We start from the raw sequence: 21,415 nt of genomic DNA on the forward strand, positions 1-21,415 counted from the left end.
AACTGTTGAAACATTTCAAAAAGATGGAATTACAATTGGTAGTTGCGAGGGACCTGTTATACTCTCAAAATATTTGAGAAGTTTTTAACCAAAGAAGTGAAAATAATTATAATCTATGCTGTTTACACCGAACGTACATCCCAGTAAAAAAGTAGATTAAGTAATTAATAATACTGTGGGAATATGAATGCAAAAATCCCTCTCTTTTAAGATTTACTTTTATATTAATATTGGAAGTAAAGTTTTCTATTTTCAAACATCTGTTGAACACATTTTTAACCGTGCTAGAGAATATATTATGGAATTTCCTAAAATAAAGAAAAAAAAAGGTTTTCGAGCTAAAGGTCATAAAACGATGTTTAAGTTTAAATATACAATCGATAATACAAACCCAAGTATATGAAGTCTAAGTAGTAAGTAGTCAGGTCTCTCCGATCCTAAACATTGTAAGGAGACACCTCGGAAACTCCAATTGATAACGTGTTTTTTTTATAAATACACCATTACCAAATCCATAATCCCAACAAATATGTTAAAAAACTTGATTAACAAACCAAAATACCAAAAAAATATACATAAAGTTACTCGTATAAATAAAAATGTTAATTTTATTACATTTTAACCCATTCCATATTTTAGAATTAACACTTGTACTTAATATCGGAAGGATAAACCTAAAATTTGATATATTTCGCGTTGATAAAATACTTTTTTGGGGTCAAAAATGTCAACAAATTAGTACTAAACTCTGACTTTTTTAAGGCTTATTTTATAATTCACTTTATACTTTTTTTTTTCTAATTTTATAAGTTGATCCTTTCCATTTATATGTCCTAAAGAAGAAAAACTTTCATTTTTGTATTTCAGATCAATTGTTGATAAGTGACATCTGGAGCAGTTTAGCACCTCGCGTCAGAAACAGCTTACAAGAAATCATACTGAGCCGACATTTTGAATTAAAAATAAAAATTATTTTTTTTGTATTCTAACAAGATTCAATGAAGTTGTGTTAAAATTTGAAAACAATCAAATTATTTTATCACCGTTGAAAATATTATTAAAAAATGACCGATTTGGAGGCTTCTACGAGTACATGGAATTTCATCCTTAAAATTATCAATCTGCTACTTCCTATGTGATAAAATGCGTTATAAGTTGAAACAATATAAAAAATTATCAGAATTATCGGAATAAATCTTATCTTGTCTCTACGTATCAAAATCAATCGTGAATAATCACAATATGGTCTGAAAAGTCGTAGTTGAATATTTTAACTTTCTCTGATGTATTTTTATGATAGGAGTATTGAATCAGAGAGCTGTATATTTATACAATTTATTTTACAAAATCATCTTACATTTTATCTAGTTTCATTGTGATTATGTAGTGATATAATAATCTCTCACACAATCTACATATTTATTCAACAATTTTATACATTCGTTAATTAGCGAAAAATATCTTCAAATGTTTGTTTGCTTCAAACTAAAATTTGTTGAGTGAATTTTGCAAATTATGATTCAGCAAACAAACCCTTTGAATTCAAAAAATATACCTGTGTTTTATACTAACGTTCACGTTATGCTGAATAAATATCTGGAAAAAAATTGTAAATTACAGTTGTAAGTATTTAAATAATGAGCTCGTTGTATAAGTTGAGATGAATATGAGATGATTTCCAGTGACATTTATCATTTAGTGCTCGAGAAGAAACCAGTTGATTCGGCTGCTATAGCCGTTTTACTTAGCTTGTGTTTACCTCCAATGATCTTGAACAACGTATCAAATTCTGTTTGTAGTTGAAGTGAAGTACCAAAGTAGCTCACGAAATGCTAGAGCTCATCTATTGAAACCTTTTTACAAGGATTACAAGGAGAATATGTGATTTAAAATTAGAAGTCAGTCCTTGAAGGCTATTACGTCCTTTGGCTTGAAGATAAAGTTCAAAAAGTGGACAAAATTGTTTGTTTGGTCACTGGAATGTTTATGTAACGATGTGAAGAGGAATAGATCTGAAAAATTAAACAACCGGTTTCTCCTTCATTGCAATAAGACTTCCTTTGCGTCTATACCCACTTTACACACTCGAATTACTACTACGTGACTTCTGGCTCTCTCCTAAAACATTCATATGTGCTAAAAGAGAAAGAATGTGATACCATTCATGATATGGGGGGGGGGCTCAAGTAGACAAAAGATATTCCGATATAAGCCTTCAAATAATGCTTCCATTTATGAATTAAATGCTGGGATGATCTGTTTGCTGGCTATGTTACCCACTTCATTTGCAACAAAAAACTCACCGTATTTTTTGAGTATAAATTGTACGCATAAATATGCCAAAAAATTGCTACTACCATCCAAATGTCTTATTTGGAGATATGTAAATGGAAATTATCTTAGGTATATTGGATTCAGAGAATATAAACTGAAAATTTTTCTAATATTTATGTAATCTAAAAGGCGTCATTGATTCGGTAGAAAAATAACGCATTTCGTTCTTATTAGTGTTGGTATTTCCATCGTGGCCATCTTTATTTAGGAGAGAGAAAACATACAAAAATATTTCATCATTCTCTCAAACTAAACTTACTTATGAAACACATTGTCATTGCATTTGGATTCAAACACGAAAAGATATTTTTCGCTATAAAATAATGGCAATAAATATATTCATTTTCCAGAGCTCGATCATTGAGTAAATTAACAGAAATATACTGTTTCATTATGAATCTGCGAACAATTTTGAGCGTTCAAAATTACTTAGAAAATACCAAGAGTATATTTTAGAGGATACTTATTCACATTAGATGTGTTATACTCAGAAAGAACAATATAAATCTCAATTTTTATTATATTATTATTTATTTCCGTTTCTATATGGCAAGATACCAACCATTTCTACAGAAATCATGTTTTTTAAATTTTTTTTGAAGAGAACTCTTTACGAAAACAGATAATACAGATATTATTACTGATTGGAAATCCTTCTAGTTTTGTGATGTAATAAAATATCTAGATTGAAGACGTTCACAATGAGGATGATTTTTGTGTATGCAAAAGAAGGTGGATGAACATGAAAAACACAAACTAAAGCATATCACCAAGCGTCAAGAAACTAGAAACTGAGAAATCGCCGTAAGATCTAATGTGCGGTGAAGAAACAATACCACACGATACGTCCAATGCATGCAGCTTTAGACGCTAGTATGATTGGAAGCATTTTGTGGTCATAGCTAGCAGGTCATTCGACGAATGTTTTTCTTCCAGCGTTGGTATTGGAACATTGGCCTTGGAAAGTCGCCGCGTCAATGGAGTACCCAACATTGGAACAAAGTTGGAAACAACAGTACAACTACACACACTTCTTGTCATCTTGAGTGTGAATGATACGTATTTTGTATGAAATACGGTATCCTCCTGTTAATTAAAAAAAATAGATCTGTTGCCATCACTTTTTTGCCATGTTTTCTTTTCTTTAGGTAAATTTAGGTAATGTTCCAGCCTGCGTTTGATGTTCAGCCAACATTGGAAGGTGAATGTTAGCGCAAACGTTGAGTGCATCATGTAGTTGCAGCACTGAATCCATCCTTCTTTCCAATGTTCAGCTGTAAATTGGAACACTAATTTTGGCGTAAACGTTGAAGGTATCGTGTAGTACTTACATGATAAAATAGCAAAAATTAAAAAATGAATAGAGACATCATGAGACTTATGAGAGAAGGAGATAAAGTTGAATGAGTAAAAACAGGAAGAATGAGATAGCTAAGACATCTGCGGAGATCACGCAAAATCGCAGGGAAGGTCCAGATCAAAGTGGTTAAAAGAAGTGAGAATTCATCCACTCCGCAAAAAAGATCTGGAAAATCTTAAGCGGCTTAACCTCACATGGCTTGATGAACCTAACCTAACCTAACTCAAGTCCACATATTGCTAAAGAATTTTCTCAAGACATTTAAATAATATAGAAAATGTGTAAAATATGATGCACAGAAGCCTGACTGATTTGTACCACCATCCATAGGCTGTCAAAATGACACGAGTATATCGACTACCTACTTTCGACGATGCCCAATCATATACAAGAATGTAATAAAGTATGGGGTCGCTAAACATATTAATATTTTTTAAGTATTTTTCAAGAAAAATTGTTATAATTCATATGAAAAAGGATAACAAAATATTTTTTTCTTCTTGTAAAATTAATTGATATATTCTTATTGATCGAGCTTTGTAAATTATCTTCTAGAAGTTGAGTATAAATATAAGCATTTGACTAAAATATTTTCACTAAAAATGGTTTTTTCTTATTCAAATCGAGATTCGATGTCGTTCTATCCAACATTTTTATCATAGGAAAGATACTGCATTCGTAATATTATCTATTATTTTTTATTTAAATCTCATATTCGCTACTTGAGAAACAGATTACTCATTATTCTATTGTAGATAGCCGGGTAATGGGAAAAAGTATGTGAATATTTTTTACGGGCAATATCTTTTCATAATAATTCAACAATAAATAATTAAACTGTCGATATAAATAACAAAACATAACAATTAAAATCACGTTCTTGGAATTTCGGCTAGGTAAAAATCACAAATAGTTCAGTAATTTAGTAACTACTGGGTACATAGTGTTTCAAATAATATAGAACACTTCACACAAGGGTGTAATAGTTAAAAAAATTCGATTAATATATTTTTAATTTTTTTTATCAAACAACATGCAATGTAGCCAGACATATACTAATCAAATCTGGTGGCCACAACCACTGTGTTTTATGCTTTGGCTGCCCGGTTAACCACGTGGAAAGGCAATAGAACTTTTCGGAAACTTTGATCGGGTTAACTCGATCATGATCTAGGTTTTCGGAAACTAACCCGGAATTAATCGAGTGATAGTCATATGATATGATCTTTTCTACCCTGGTAAAGATTTACGGTTATTATACTTTCAGTATTTCAGCTTAAAAATAGCTTATTAGTACTAAATTTTAGTGCAAATTCCTTGTGAGCTGGGAAAGCTTTGATAATTTATAATATATTTTGCAAATAAATGAATATAATGCATGAAACAGTAATAAAATTCTGACGTTTAGACACATGTTTTAAATTTAAAATTTCCAACAATTGAACGCGACTTTCGTTAACTGGTTCCAGGTTAGGATCCTCAATCAACTGATGTTCTACCTGTCCTCAGATCATAGCTTCCGAAAAACCTTATAGTTGTATAAAGATTTCTGGCAATTATTGTAAATTACTATTTCGTTCTTACCTGGGTAGTTCTACTGAATGTGAGACGTATAATTATCCACCAGAGTACACTACTGTGTGTTTTTAAATTTTATATTTCAAATTTTTTCACGAAATAAAACAGGACAATAAATAGAACATATTAAACAGAAAAATATGATAATAAAAAAAACATTAATAAACTATTCTAACGTTATATCTTTGAAAATAAATAAGTCCAAATATGAATATGTGAAGTTAACAAGTGATTAAGGGAAAATCAGGCAAATATTAATATTCTCAGGTTATATGAAATCGGAAAAAAACCAAAAATTCAGTGATTCTCCTTTCTTTTATGAACTCTTCTGTAATTTTCTGGATATTAACATGTAACATTTCTGACTGAAATATTTTTTAAAACGCCGCTGCAGATCGGCCTGTTGTGTTTTTCGGCATATGTTTCTCCCATTTCGTTAATTAATTATTGTGGAGCATTAGTCGCTTCGGTGTTATAGCCACTCCAAGTTCTTAAGGAAATTAATTTGTTGTCGATCTCCCGCTTCTAGCCGAAAAGTTCAATAAAAAATAAAAGCTCACTCTCGATATCAAAACTTCTTCTTTTACTACAACGCATACTAATAAACTTGGGATGAATCTATTTTTTATTTTCGATGGTAAATTTTCTAATATCACTTTACCTTCGATTTTTATATGTAGTGCCCACTAAATTGCTTTCCCACAATCTTTAAATATAATTTTCGTCAAAAAATTATTTGAAGCAAATTAAATAAATTAATTTCCGTGTAAATTCGTTTCTTCCTATTATTTCGGCAACCGAACGAATAGAATGAAACATATTTATATCCGATTATATTGGAAAAATATAATTAGTTTTAACCTATTATGCTGAAGCATACGTTTTTTTATCCTTTTTTGTAGTTCCCAGCAATAATACCGTGTCTTGTCTCAATTTGTTTCGGCAGCTTTGCACTTGCAGGGTTGGAGGACGGTTGAAGATAAACTTAGCCACCAATACCTACACCACTACATCAACAAGTCTACAACTTAAATTACAGTTGAAGGCTTCAACCATACTGGTTTTCCTTTCCTTTCTCATCTCTTTCATATACTGATGTTCCAGGACTCTAAGCCAGGTCTAAATCTTTGCGTGAATATAAGTTTCTGAATGTATCATAATATTATAATAAATCGCTTCATTATTTCATCAGTGTTTATATTGGAAGTGTTCGGATTTAACGTGGTTCACATCCAGTTGTATAACATTACAGAAAATGGGTGGGGTTTTTATCCATTATGCAGGGTGTCCCGGAACGATGCAAAAAAATCGGAGGTGAGTAGATGACGTGAAAATAATGGTGTGATACTACTATCTAAAGGCCTGTATAATGTAGGGGTGTATGAGAAAATTCTTTCTATGTCGCAGCATTCTTTCCACGTCATTTACTTGTATGTTTTGTATCAAGTCCCGAAACACCTTGTATGTTTGGGTAGTTTATAATTTTTGACTGCTCTGTATTCGTTGTCTTCTCTTGAATACTCAAATTTTATCACTTTTTTCAATAAATAAATTAGTGCTGGAACTTTTTTTTCATAAACAGCAATTTTTGTTTACTTGAAGAATTGTGTTATAGTGAATGGTTTTATTTTATTGGTAAATTCAATTATTTCGAAGGTGTCTCTTATAATATTAATATTATTTGTTCACCTCATCTGCGTAACAGTTATATATGTTTTAACTGTGGGCGAATATCTGGGGAAGAGTCTTGACTATTTTTCATGGGCGAATAAGCTTGGCTTGGATACAATATCTAAGACCCGTATCATGGTTATTAGTGCCTATTTAAAGAAAGTGTTAAATTGATGTTGTATGGTTAGAGCCGAATTATAACAAAATATTAATTGATATGGTAATGGTAATGAATTTTCTCTAAAGAAATATTCATATTTTTCAATCACATTATTACGAGTACAATCTAGTTTGGAAGTTTTTGGAAGAAATGATAATTGCTTCGGAAGAAAATGCTCTTAGTTGAAGACTTGCTTTCTCATATCTGCCACTCATTAAATGTTTTATAATATACTTCGAAAAATATAAATATTTCGTTTGAAATGCTCTATACGTTTCTAACACTATTAGGTAAGCACCTTTCCATACATCGCAATAGGACTATTAATATGAAAAAAGTAAACCAGATCTCGTAGAACTCAATCTTATGACTTGAAAAGTATTTTGGCTTTTTTATTTCTAGCTAGAAAATCGATATTGAATTAGAAATATTCATTAAATTTGCCATAACCAATGTTTTGTTTTATGTAACTCTTATTTAAAAAGAGTTATTTCAAAGAACCGTTATATTATTATGATTATGTTAAATTGTTTTCAAAAAATAAATTTTGATAATCGCATTTACTCGTAAATGAGAATTTGCACTTGTGATCTATTTTAGTACATTAGACTCAACAATACTATGAATATCCATTACCAAATTGTGTATCCATTTAGTCCAGGAAATGAAGCATTTTGATTCGCAATTTCTTCATCCTGCCTGGATTTACTTGAAGGTAGGGAATAGCCCAAGGATCATTTTCTATATCATGCCTCCATACATTAAAATCTTGGCGGTTGTTGCCATCCCTTCTCGGAGGAGTAAATTTTTCCCTTACTTACATACAGAAATCGATGGAAAAATTATTCCGAGAAAAAATGTTCTTTACTTTTTCTTCTTGAAAATAATATTTTTCGAGTTATTTGCGGTTGAGAGTAACAGTTTTTTAACGAAAAAATCGACATTTTTGAAGTTTTTTTGTGGATTGCTTTTCATCAAAAAAACTGTGCAGCAAAATTGCAGCTTTTGAAAAAATAAACAAAATCCTTTTTTATATTCTTTCTACGACTAACACGAACCGAGATACGGCATGTTATTGGTTAGTTATGGTTAGTTATTTCCATTAAATGCATCATTTGAAAGATTCGACGCCAAATAACAAGAAAACTTTGCATTTTTTACGAAAAATTCATAGAATATTTTTCAAAGTATTTATTTCGAGCTTACAAGAAAGTCCTTACACCAAAGGTCTTACATAAAAATTGTGCGAAAATAAGGCCGGTTCCAACTAAACGTTCTACGAAAAAATCAGTAATAATAACCCTCTCAGTACCCCCTCCAATAAAAATACATCTTCACCCATCTGTAATTTTCTTTATATATGTATTATAAATACACACAAGAAGTTTGACTAATTTGAAATGCGTATTTTTTTTAATTGCTAATATTTTCCTGTTTGTAGATTTAGTACACAGTGAATATTTGGCGAAATATAGCCGTTAAAAACCTCTATTTACGAACGAGCACCACTCTATCCGAGCTCTTTAAACTCAACTCAATCAAAAAATTGAGGAATATTAAAGAATTTCATTCACATAATCTTGAAGCTCTTAAGAAACCCTACAAAATCATGTTTGAAAAAACTTTCTATCACCAAAAATGAAGGAGCTTTGTTTATAATACCAAACTTTTTTTTTTTTAAAAACTCGAATAGCCCGCTTTGGAGCGTAATAATCTACATAACATAATATATTCAGCTAAAATACGTTACACGTTCCATTTTTTCTACTAGAATCGGTAAACGCCCTTTTTTTCGGCGAAGACTGCAATAATAGTCTACCAGTAATTGAAGAGGACGAAGACGACATCGATGAAGATAAAATTAATGAGCAAGATTTATAAATTTCATTGTATGTGATGCGTGACTATGGATGTAAATGTATGTGTTAATAAATTTTTTCTATTTAGATCAATTGAATCCTATAATAAAAATTGTTATGTTATTAAGGATAGTTTTTAAGGGTTGAAATATTATGCAATTGTATCTATAGCATAAAACAATCCTTATTTAACCTATCCATGTTTAGGTTTAAAATTTCATGTTTTACAATTAGGGGTAGTTTTCACTTTTAAAAAACATATAACGGTACAATATAGAAAATGAACTAGAAGGTGGAATGAGCCTAATCCCAAATTTTTGTTCAAATCGATGAAGGACGAAAAAATTGCGGAGTTTTTGAGCTTCATTTCCTGGACTAATAGTACAATTTACGGCTACAAACAGGAGTCTTGTCGTTATAGTCTCACCTCAATGGATGCACGAGAATGGTAGGATTTGTAGAAGATGCAACCAACTACTTAGAGGACGAAATTTTCTTCTACAATCTCTCGAAGTGTGAGAAAACACGGAACTCCAAAGCATTACACTTGGAAGCGTAAGAAATATAATATTTTTTAGGTCGCATGTTATACCACTTCCAATTAATTATACATATATCTATTGTATAAGCATCTAGCATTTAATAAAAAATAATGTTTTTGGTTAAGATGAGATATCTATGGTCATATAATTCCAATCAACCGTACTAGCCTGTTATTGGGATTTTTTGTACTACCATTCAGTTAATTTGATGGTATTGTTATAAAGCCAGTATCATACATGCATTGTTACACTAGGACGTTTGTAATAAGTCACCAAAGTACTGTCTATTTCATATAAAACATGTCCTCCACGTCTAAGAAAATTATGATCAGTTAATATTTTTGTTTATATATTCTAGGTGTTAAATGGTGAAAAATCTTCTGTCTCCATCAATGAAGTAAATGCGGCATATCAAAATATTCACTATCTATGAATCTCATTGAAAACTAGAGTCAGGAATTCTAAAATGATGATTTCATTCTTAAAGGAACATCATATCATAAGATGTTCTACGTGATCGAGCTAAAACGAAACAATTCAAGTCAAACATACTTTTTAATCTATGTTTGGATTTTCAGCCTCTTTGAGGGAGTTTTGAGACTCTTTATTTGATGGGGGCTGTATTTTGATGGACTACTATTAGCAGCAATATCATCTCTGAATGCTAAGAATCCCAGTTGAGCATGGGAAGCCTCGTTTAGGGCTCTTGATCTAATACAAGCTCTGTATTGATCTGCTGACAGCTTCTGACCTCCTGGAGTTCCCGAACAAACCTGTAATCAAAGGTTAAATTTTAGAATTTCGTACTTTGTACAATAAATTTAACATGGAAATTTGAAACGTACTAACTTTACATTCAGAATGTGAAAATTGTGTACATGGAAATTTTTCTTTCATAAATTATATTGTCATTTTGATGCTTCTAACATATTTAAGGAAGATTAAACTGGGGTTTTATATGTTAAAACCATGCCAAGAACGAATTTCTTTTTCTATTAATACTCTAATAATTACAAAATTTAAAATGATTTCGTATTTGTATGTTATTTCTCAAACTTTCTATATTTACCTCATATTTTCCTCACAATATCAATTTCAAACGCATGCACATTTTTTTCGATATAATAATAATAAATATGAGCTTGTATCACGATTTTTTGTATCCTATATATATCATAATAAAAGATTTTCGATAAAAAACACCCTTAAAGATATTTTTGTTGAGTTTATCCGGTATATTATCATTTCTCTCCTGTTCACGTCTATAAATATTTTATAATCGATGTATGTGCCTCTTCCTGTTTTGATCCACCCTAAAAGTGAATCCTGATACTTTAATACTGCGAACAAATTATAGTCCAGTAGATTTTAATGAAAATAGATAGAACAACTTACAGCTCGAATTGATGATGATAACTATTGTCTTTATTTTCCTCTTATTTATCTTCCTCTTTCTCTTTAAGCTTTTATCATATATTCCTATATTCTGTATATACTGATTAGTATCAAAGCATTACAAAAATCTGGATTGACAAACTGAATGAATGCCACGATTCTAGTCCTTGCGTTATCCTGAATGTTTTTTATATATCGTGTCTTGTTCTCAGAGCAATCGTTGTATTCTTATATGCTCTTTGATTTCGTTCAACGTTGTTTCGTCCACTTTTCTGTTTTTAAGAATCTCCTTGTGTAGCTGCCGTCTCTCTTATCAAAAGCCCTCTTGAGGTTTATGAAACGAAGGTGCATCTCTCCTGATTCTCCTAAAGTTTTCTCCGATAATTTTTTTATTATAGAGTTCGCGTCCATTACCTCCCTATTTGGTCTGAAGCTGTATTAAGTGTTTGTTCAAATGCTTTTGCAATCACTATTTTTAGACTTTTTCCAGTTTACCAATCTTCTGGTATCACATCTGTTGTTCAGTTCTTCTTCTGTTCTTTCTGATCTTCTTCATCCATCATACTTTTTAGGCAATCTATTATCAAGTCATACTTTAGGCAGTATTATTATTGGTATTATTACTGCCCTCATATTTTTAATCTCTTCCTATTGTTCTATTTATATTTGTTTTTACAAGCTTTTGTCTACAAATTGTAACAATTTTTTAACATTAAAACGTTTCTTTCTTTCTCTTTCCACTTCTTCTTTGCGTGCTACTTTTGCTCCTTCCAACAATTGTTTCAAATATTTTTCTCTTACCATGATTTCTTCTTCTTTCGTTATAATTTGTCCATCCCTATTTTTCACATCATAAATTTGTCACTTGACGTTTAATTCAATTTCACATTGCTTCAAAAAATAATTTCCCTCATAAGCATTCTAATGTTTTTCTTTAAACTCTGCTCGTAATTTTTGTTTTTGCTGTAACTATTTTCATGACTTCGAATTTTTGTTTCTTGTATTCCTTGCAATCTTCTTAGGTTTTTGTAGATAGACATATCTTCCATTTTTGTTTTTACCTTTCCCTCTTTCGTTCTATCAATGGATTCTTGCAAGTCCTATGCTCGTAATATTTGTTATAGTTATGATTTCTGTTTCTCATGGTACTAATATAACGAAAAAATTTAGGAATTGTTAATGAAATCTAGAATAATCTGAGATATTATCAAAATTGGGTTTTCTTAAGGCATAATCAAATCAGGGGCCATTTAAACTAAATATAATGATAATTCGAAAGGTTTAGTTGAGTTTTAGGAAGGAATAATTAATTATTACAATTTAAATGTATTCGTCGTACGCTATAAAATTTTTATTCTTTTTTAAAATTCAGCAATGTTTAATTTCGGTGGAAATCATTGGTGGCTCTTGCCTTATCATCACTACAATTTGTCGTTATACATTTTTGGCAAATAGGTTGTTAATGAAACTAATGATAGCACGTGGTCAACCGATGGTTACCAGTCTAATAGCCGACCGCTTTCAAAAGAACTACACACTCGTATTATTTTCTTATTACACAGGCAGGGATTGTAAGGATATTTGCATATCTATGTGAACAATAATAATTTATGCATAGTATATTCAATACTGAAACGTTGGGGAAGCTTATGAGTTTACGTTTTAAATTTATCAACCGTTTTTTCGTTCATTCCGTATATTTTCTCTCAACTGACTACTTTTTGTGTTACCAAATTTTGAAAATCAATTTTCGCTTGACTAAAACCGAATCAACATTGACCCAAACTTTAGGTTTTTCATTATAACTTCTTAAATAAACTTTTATATTTTGTTTTTCTTCTGTGGATTCGTCAGAAGTGCCAGATTGAAATGTGATCAATATTCACCAAAACAAAAATCAATTCATTTTAAAACTACTTCATGCTTTGTTGTTCTGGTTCAGCAGTTTTTTAGTTGATATTTTTTATATTTAGGATAGCAAACAAGCTCTAACGCTCAAAAACAAATCCTTATACAGGTCAAGCTAATAAAATCGTGCTTAAAAACAACAAAATTTTCAACTGTTACTAATTTTCATGTTTTATACGCTATTTTTTTGTAGTTATTAGTTTTGGAAAGTAAAATGCGAGAAATTTTTAAGATAATAATTTGAATAAACGAACATAAAACGAAACAATCAGCAAATCTCTTAGGAAAACAAAATATAGACCCTTCGTCCTTTTTTATTTAGAGGCAATCGTAATTATAGAACAGGTAATGGGAATTAAAGTAAATAACCAGGTTATGACATATAATAGAAACATAAAAAAAGTTATTAATATTAATCGTGGGGTAAATTATCATGAGAGGTTCGATAATCTTTAAACAGCGATGTTTTCAAACAATGCACATCTTCGAACTTTCTGGCAGTAATCTTTCTTTTATGTTCGTGAATTTTCGTAAGTTGAGTATGACCACACGGAATATAAGGTAGAGTTCGAATATCATTTATTTTTGCACCGCATTTGCCGTGACCATGACGAATGCTTTTGAAGAAATTGAAATGTTCTAACTTGTGGATAGCTGAAGTGGGTTACGTCAAACGATTTTGATTTTTTTCGAGCCGATCTATAAACCTTTAAATAATAATAAATTCTATAGCGCTCGTCGGATACTGAATCAGCCTCCATTTTCGAATGACCGACTTCGAGGAACTTTTGCTCAATAATTATATTCTGACAATTTATTGGACCACAAAGCATTGATAACACTCATACACACAATTTATTCGTCAAATCAACTAAAATAGCTGAGTAAAAATTACAAAGAAAAGCTTGCTCCCTAAAAATTAGTCTGCAATTCCCAGAGTAACGAACTAAATATAGATCAATCTTACAAAAAAGGAAGCACACAGATATTAAAGGTACTCTTTGTTCAATAATTACCATGAATTATCTAAACAACTCGAAATAAACACACACATCTTGAATTATTGAGAGCACTGAGTGACAGCAACAAAGACTAATTCCTTTATTCCTTTTTTATCTTTCGAGTGGTATTTTTTCAGCAGGCTTACAGTCTGTGATTCACAGTTTCAAATATAGAAGGATTGAAATGTACGAATAATGTTGGTTCTGCGCATGTATATTTCGTGTCAAAGACATTTTAACGATTTATGTGACTTATACCTCTAAACACTGAAATATTGAAGTTTTTTGCAATTTGGGGTGAAATAGTCAAAATATCAGGTGAGCATTTATGGCATTGCAAGTTTTTTGGATAATAATAAGGCAATGCGAACAAAAACATCATATCTATCTAATTACATCGATCGATCAGGATGACCAACAATACTGAGCAATTGTATACTAAGAGCAAAGGTGGTGTGGTTTTCAGGAATATTTCCAGCTGATTAGAGAAATAAGCAGAGAAGGTGTTTGTGTTCATCATAATTAGTCCGAAGAAAACCGATCGATCACATGTAATATATTGCTTCAACGGAACCATACAGAACCGTATTTTGATGGTTTGATCAATGGAGACCAAAAATGAGTTCTATTCAATCCAAAATGCATTGGCTCTCTCCAAAGGAATCATCACAAAGTAATGAAGACCTGGGCTTCATTCCAAAGAGGCGTTGTTATGAATAACACGGCAATGCGAGACCGCACTGTGCAAAAGAAACCTGGAAAAAATTATGAATTTTGGTGGGAATCACTGCCTCACCCAGAAAACTCGTCCAGGATTGCCATTTATTCTCATCACTACATTTTCTCAGTAGCGAAGAATTTGAAAATTTGGTAGATCTCTTAAAAGCCATCTCAAGATGTTTTACTCAAAATTGATTTATCGTTTCGATAACAAATATTTTACACTTTATGGTAAACTATTGTTAAGGAAAGCGATTACATTATCAATGAAAAAAATTATTAAAAAAGGCGTCTAAATGATTTTAATAATTCAAATATTTAGAAATTATTTAGTGACAGTTTTAAAAGCAACGATGATATTATGGAGCACAATAAAATTCATTTTGATAAAGATAGTATATCACTCAATGAAGAAAATGATGATATCGATGAATAAGAGGAAGAAGTGGAATAGAGTATTGAATTTGCAGGTTGCTAAATGACACCTATAGCTCCTTAAAATACAAAATTCGATATATTCAGAGTTTAATTTCTAAATACAACTGATTGGAAGAGAAAATTAATTATAGTAAATTAATTTTGATTGTTTCTGGCCATTTTTATTTAACAAAAATCTAACAATTACTGTAATTTACTGATATATATGCAAAATTATGTTATTATGAATAAACAAAATAAAATTAGTAAATCATGAACAGTTGAAGATGTTGCTTTCGAGCCTTACTAAGATTTAGGATTTAGATTTAGATTTAGTTTCGAAGCAATAAATGTTTATTGATGCTTTATCAAGTTTGTATGAATTGGAATCGATATTGCCATTTTGTACGGTTACTTTGTTTTGCCGATATTCCTCCAAAAAGAGAAAAAAGAAATTTTAACTGCCCATTAATATATGAAACGATAGACGAGCGCACAAATCGCGGATCGGGACACATAAAAGTAATAATGTATTACACATAAACACTTGATGACTAAAAATTTGTTCGAAAAAAATCAAAGAATTTATTATTTCCATCAACTTCTGAAGTGCACATAATTTTTCTCCATTTTTGTCCTGGGCTATTACTATAGGCATTGAATAAACAACGAGGAGCGTGAAAATGAAACAAAGTATATGGTTTTCTCGTGAAAACTTTTCTCATAACCGGAGAAAAAATTTGGATTTTATTCCATTTCACGCAAAGATTGCGATGAAAATTTGACATAACAAAAATATTTTCTGCTATACTTACTTTCTATAAACACACACGTTTTTATTCTGAGAATAGGGTAGAGTTGGAGTGTGAACGAGGTTTGTCATGTCTTCTTTCTTCAATTATTAATCAATTATTTTAAATCTTTTGTACTACATTTTAACGATTCCTAAACTATATATAGATTTTAGGATAATAGTTCAATTTCTATAATACCAAACTTATTGACATAAGAGTAATTATTTTCTTATGATTATTCTCAAAATATAAACTACGTAATTAGAATGCTGCAGAAACATTCATTCAAGAGACATCCGAGCAGTTAATTGAATTTAAAATAAGAATGGAAAGGAATCAAGGAAGATGACAAACCAAGAAGTTGCTAGTGAAAAAGATGTTGTAGTTCCATTTATATGTAAAAATTTATCTGAGAATTCCTAAATTGAATATCAACATTTTCTCTTGCCACAGACCTCACCAATCGATAGAACAGACTACACTGAGAAAACTAGGGGTTACAGAAGTAGATAAAACAAAGAAAACCTTGCTATAGAGCTTATTACATAACATGTGAAGTACCTATATGAATTTCTTCTTATATAATTCATTTCAACTGTGACTGGGAAGAAATAAATTTCAAAACTCTTCCTACCTTTGGATGCCAAATGTGGAAAATTCCCGGATCTGTCGCTCTTATAACTTTCATATTACTTCTCACGTACTTCCTATACAACATAACATCTTCTCCACCCCATCCAACGATGTCTTCATCGAAACCACGAACCTTAAGAAAATCAGATCTGCAAAAGAAAAATTATAATTCATTATAAATTACTTGTCATGTGTCATTCTTTTATCATTTCTTCGGGTTTTATAGTCGAGTCTATTTAATTAATTTTTTTCCATAATGTTACGTAGTTCGAGACATTGAAAAAGTAACTACACACATTTCTAAAAGAAGGTTATTCTACATTTCTAATTATGTTTCGTTTGCTGTTAAACTAATTTCACTATCACATTTCCTTTATATATATGTGATGAGTACAATATATAATATATATTGATAGTTTCTATTACATTTTTGGCAAATGTGGGAGTAAAATCATCAAAGAAACATCTCTATGATATTTTGGAACTAAACTTATATTTACATATTTCTTTAGGAGCTGGTTATTTTGAAAAAATGGAGAAATCCACTGTAATTTAATATTTTCATAATTGCATTTCCATCCTGTCATATTTTCTCATCGGTAATGCACAATTTGAGATAATTATCATACTATTATACAATATACCTCGATATATTTGGACATAGTATGATCTTAGTGATCATAATAGTAAATTACGAACTTTCCTTGTCTTTGTTGAATATTTCGAGCACGAGCTAGTGTGGCGTCAAATTTATACGACGGAAATCCGAAGATTCAGCTTCGCTTTTAAACCGGAGAGAAGACATCATGGTTCCTATTAATTCTATTCACCTCATATTTGAATACAAAGGCTTTATTTACATCGATGGTAGCTCATACAAATTTGAATAGGTATTCAAGCGATGCAAATAGAAGAATATCTCAGAAATTAACATTCATAATACTATTCCTAGAGTACTGTCAAGAATACTGAAAAAGCTTCAGACTACAGTCGAAGCTTATTATTAGTCATCATGATTTAAGTACATATTTTTTATGAGTCGATAGGATATTTTAATTATTTTCAAACCAATTTATTTTTAACTTCATAAACGTTTATTTCAAATTTGCATTATGAGCATATTCCCCGAAATCAAGTGTGTAACAGTAGTGCAATGTTTTATTTGTCCATCGTTTTTGGTAATTGTAAAAAGTATACAATCAGAATATTTCCCGCATTGGAACGATCCGATCAATGTGGTGGATATAAAAGTAACATTTTCCGATTTGATTGGTTGGTTGAATGCAGAACATAAATAACTTTTCCTATTGCAGCATGCATAAAATATTATTCTCTGTGTATAGCGAATGGAAAAATTAGCATAGCCATATTTACCGAGTGAAAATTCTATTAATTCTCATAGAAAAATGTCAAATTGTTGTTGGTTCTGGTCTGTTTGAAACAAACAAAGCAAATATTTTTTAGATACTATTGGCAGATCTAATAAGCTTGCTTTATAAAAAATATGATTAGATTACTAGATAATAGACAATTCCAAAACAGATCTTATCTCAATCCTTGGTCATTTAGAAAATATCCACAAAATTGCAGGTAAGCAAAATACGATAGGGCAATAGTCATCTGTGTTGTCGCCGCGGATGAGGAGGATCTACAGAAATTGCTGCACAATCTCATGTGTAGACTTATTCTGAATATTAAGGAACATCATCTGCAGAAATGAGAATTTCTCAATTTAGAGCAAATTGTAAATCTACAAAACATATGTGACAGGTGTCATACTTGACTTTGGATGAATAAAAATATATAATAATTCATCAAAAATTATTGGTAAGGTCCTTCTTCTCGAATTTTTAGATAAAAAAATATCTTGGTCATATGAAAAGTTGGGCTTTCAAATTCCTCCAATACTACTATTAAAAGCACTCGTGTAGAAAATTCTACCAATTGATTTTATTGATTATATAAGTGAATATAACAAAAAATAATCTTGACAACACTACCGAAAGAAACTTCAATAGATAAAAATGAAAATGTTCAATCTTCAAGGTTAAACTTGATGGAAATCATCAAATTGTTTTCCAGATTTAGAATTTATTCGATTGAAATGGGTGGGTTAAAAATCATTATTCATAGACTGAATTTATTGAATTCGTAAAGTGGACCGGAGCCGAGATCACTTTGTGATGATTCCATTTATATATTCGATATCAATTTTCCAAAAGAGAAAACATACCGTTATTTAACTTTGGAAATTGTCTTATTCAAAATCCTTTTTGTTTCAGAAAACCGCCGTGTTCGAAAACAAACTGATAGTTGTCTTTAGAAACTGTAGGAAAACCGTAACTTTTTCGAATCAAACTGATATTTGTTTTCGGTAATTGTTAAAACAAAACTATTTGAAAATTGTCCATTTCTAAAACAAAACGAGATTTGTCTTTGAAAACTGTCTTCTTCGTGGAAAAAACGTACTTTTTCCTTTGAAATTGTCTTTCAAAAGTAAGCCGATATTTGATTTGGAAACACTTTTGTTTATAAACAAACCGCAATGTTTCTTCGAAAACTGTCTTTTTCAAAAACAATCCCATATTCGACATAGAAAACCATCCTTTTCAGAGGCTGCTTTGTCTATGGATACAGTGTTTTTCGAAAAGAAGTCAACATTTAACTTTGGTAACGGTCTTTTCCAGAAGTAAACTCACAATTGTCTTTAGAAACTAGCTTAAAAAAATAGTAATTTTTCTTTTGAAATTGTCTTATTGAAAAGTTAATCGATATTTGATTTTGAAACTTTCTTTTTTATAAACAAACCGCCATGTTTCTTTTAAAATTGTCTTTGTTAAAAACAAACCCATATTTGTATTTAGAAACTATCTGTAACAGAAGCTTCTATTTGTCTATGGAAACAGTGTTTTTCGAAAAGAAGTCAACATTTGACTTTGGTAACGGTCTTTTCCAGAAGTAAACAGACATTTGTGTTTAGAAACTATCTTTTTCAAATCAAACTGATATTTGTCTTCGGTAAATGTTTTTTTTTAAAACGTCATTTGTATTTGAAATTTGTCCATTTCTAAAACAAACCGAGATTTGTCTTTGAAAACTGTCTTCTTCGTAAACAAATCGTCATTTTTCTTTTTAAGTCTAGCTTCTCCAAAAACGAACCAAAATTTGTCTTTGGTAACTTTAAAAACTAAGGAAATTATTGCGGGAAATTTTCTTTTTCAAAAAGATACCATGATATATCTTGAGACACTGCCTTCTTAATTTGTCTTTGGGAATTGTCTTTTTCTTGAAACAAACTCATTTATCTTTAGAAGCTTTCTTTTCCAAAAACAAACCGAATTTTTCATTGAAAACTATTTTTTCTCGAGTTAGTTTTGTTGAAATTCATTAAAAAATCTTTAAATACAACCATTGTTTGGTTTTGAACGTAGAAATGATATTTTATACAACTCGTGAAGAGAGTGTTTGTTTATTGTACTCAATGTAGACTAACGGAAAATTGACGTCGCTTGGCATGCACGCATTTTGGCCTTTTTACTTAAATAGCTATTTTTACTAATAGTAAAATGTGAATGAAATTTTTAGAAAGATATATTACCTGTATTGACATGTCATCCCATATCCAAAATCTCTCCAAAACCCTGTATCTCTCGAAATGACTAGTTGATCATTTTCAGGAGGAACATCCCTCCCTTGCAATGTATACACTACATGTGGATTATATAAACTAAACACAACCGGATAATAAACCTTTTTACCAGGTTCAGTGTTCCATCTACACCTATCCAGAAATCTGGCACTAAACACTACATCTACATCGCACATAAACAGCAAAACGTCTTTGTTTGAGTCTTTGTTCTTATCTAAATCCCAAGTACGTTCTGCTCCTACACGTAGTCCTTTACCCCTAGAAAAAGTTTCGTTTAGAGCTAATAGTCGAAGATTATTTGGATTCCCACCGCTGTTTTTTGTTAATAAAACTCTCGACATAATAGATCTTGCTTCTGAAAGACCTTCTTCTCCAAAATATATAACCGTTAAATGCACTTTTCTATCGTTCTTAAGACCTATCTTTACAAATTTATCCATGAAGCTTTGGAATGTTGCAGTCCGTCCGGAAAGTGGTAAAATTATATGGATCAATTCTTTTTCTTTCGGTCCAAGAAGTCCTACGGTTTTAATCATTTGAAGAGGAGCGAACGGTCGCATTATTATCACTTTTGTAAAACCCGATATTTTAGTCCTAAAATACAATTCATATTGAGTTCCTGTAGTCGGTTCCACCCTGTAGAGACCCTCCAAAAAGTCATCCAAAGTATATCTACAAAAAAAAGAGAAATAATTTATTAATTTAATATCAGTCATTATAATCACATTTTGAGTTGGTGTCAGTCAGTAATTAATGATTTACGAAACAGAACCTTAGAACTTATGAAAGAATATAACGTATTACAAGTTTTTGTCGAATAATTTCCATTTACACTAAAAAACTTTTTATGAAACGTCTATGGAATCAGAGAAGAATTATTTGTTCTTTTTTGGTTCGCTTCTCACCTCTGATTCTATTTTGGTCAGAGTTTCTTGTCTGTGCTCCCAGACGACAAAGTAACCGATGCCCCTTGGTGAAAATAATATATCATAGTGTTTTCATTCGTTACTTTCAAATTGTTGGATTATCTTTCATAAAACTAAATGTCAATAAATCAAAAATCAAACAGCCGACTAGAATTTTTTTCTCATTTTCTTGAAACATCATAAAGATCTTATCAGGTAAAAATAAGGTTAACCTTATTAGGGTAAGCATGACGAGGTACACGCTAGAAGTGCATCAGGATTTAAGATAAATTAATTTTTCATCAGGTTTCCCTGTTCATGTCCACATAAGGAAACTCTCAGGATCACCTAATTGAAAATGTTATCTATCAGGTTATCCTGACGAGGTTCACACTAGGATCACATTAGGTTGGCCCGTTAGAAAATAAATTAATTTTTCTTTGGTCTTTCCTGGTCATGTTCATGTGAGGAATCTCTCAAGATTACCCT

The 21,415-nt window shown here is 30.8% G+C and overlaps 1 protein-coding gene across 2 annotated transcripts in view; it reads right to left on the minus strand.

Annotated features, from left to right (window-relative positions):
• Positions 1 to 1,325: 1,325 nt before the first annotated feature.
• The window catches only part of LOC130442440 (chondroitin sulfate N-acetylgalactosaminyltransferase 2), a 296,816-nt gene continuing 276,726 nt past the window's right edge, over positions 1,326 to 21,415 (minus strand). For both annotated transcript variants that reach the window (XM_056776551.1, XM_056776552.1), the window contains 3 exons: positions 19,971 to 20,693; positions 16,374 to 16,521; positions 1,326 to 10,277 (listed from right to left, as the gene is read on the minus strand). In XM_056776551.1, coding sequence (XP_056632529.1) covers positions 10,065 to 10,277; positions 16,374 to 16,521; positions 19,971 to 20,693 — 1,084 coding nt within the window. In that variant the 3' untranslated portion in view covers positions 1,326 to 10,064. The remainder of the gene's footprint in view (positions 10,278 to 16,373; positions 16,522 to 19,970; positions 20,694 to 21,415) is intronic.

The sequence above is a fragment of the Diorhabda sublineata genome, chromosome 4 (assembly GCF_026230105.1).
Source record: "Diorhabda sublineata isolate icDioSubl1.1 chromosome 4, icDioSubl1.1, whole genome shotgun sequence".
Taxonomy (NCBI): Eukaryota; Metazoa; Arthropoda; class Insecta; order Coleoptera; family Chrysomelidae; genus Diorhabda; species Diorhabda sublineata.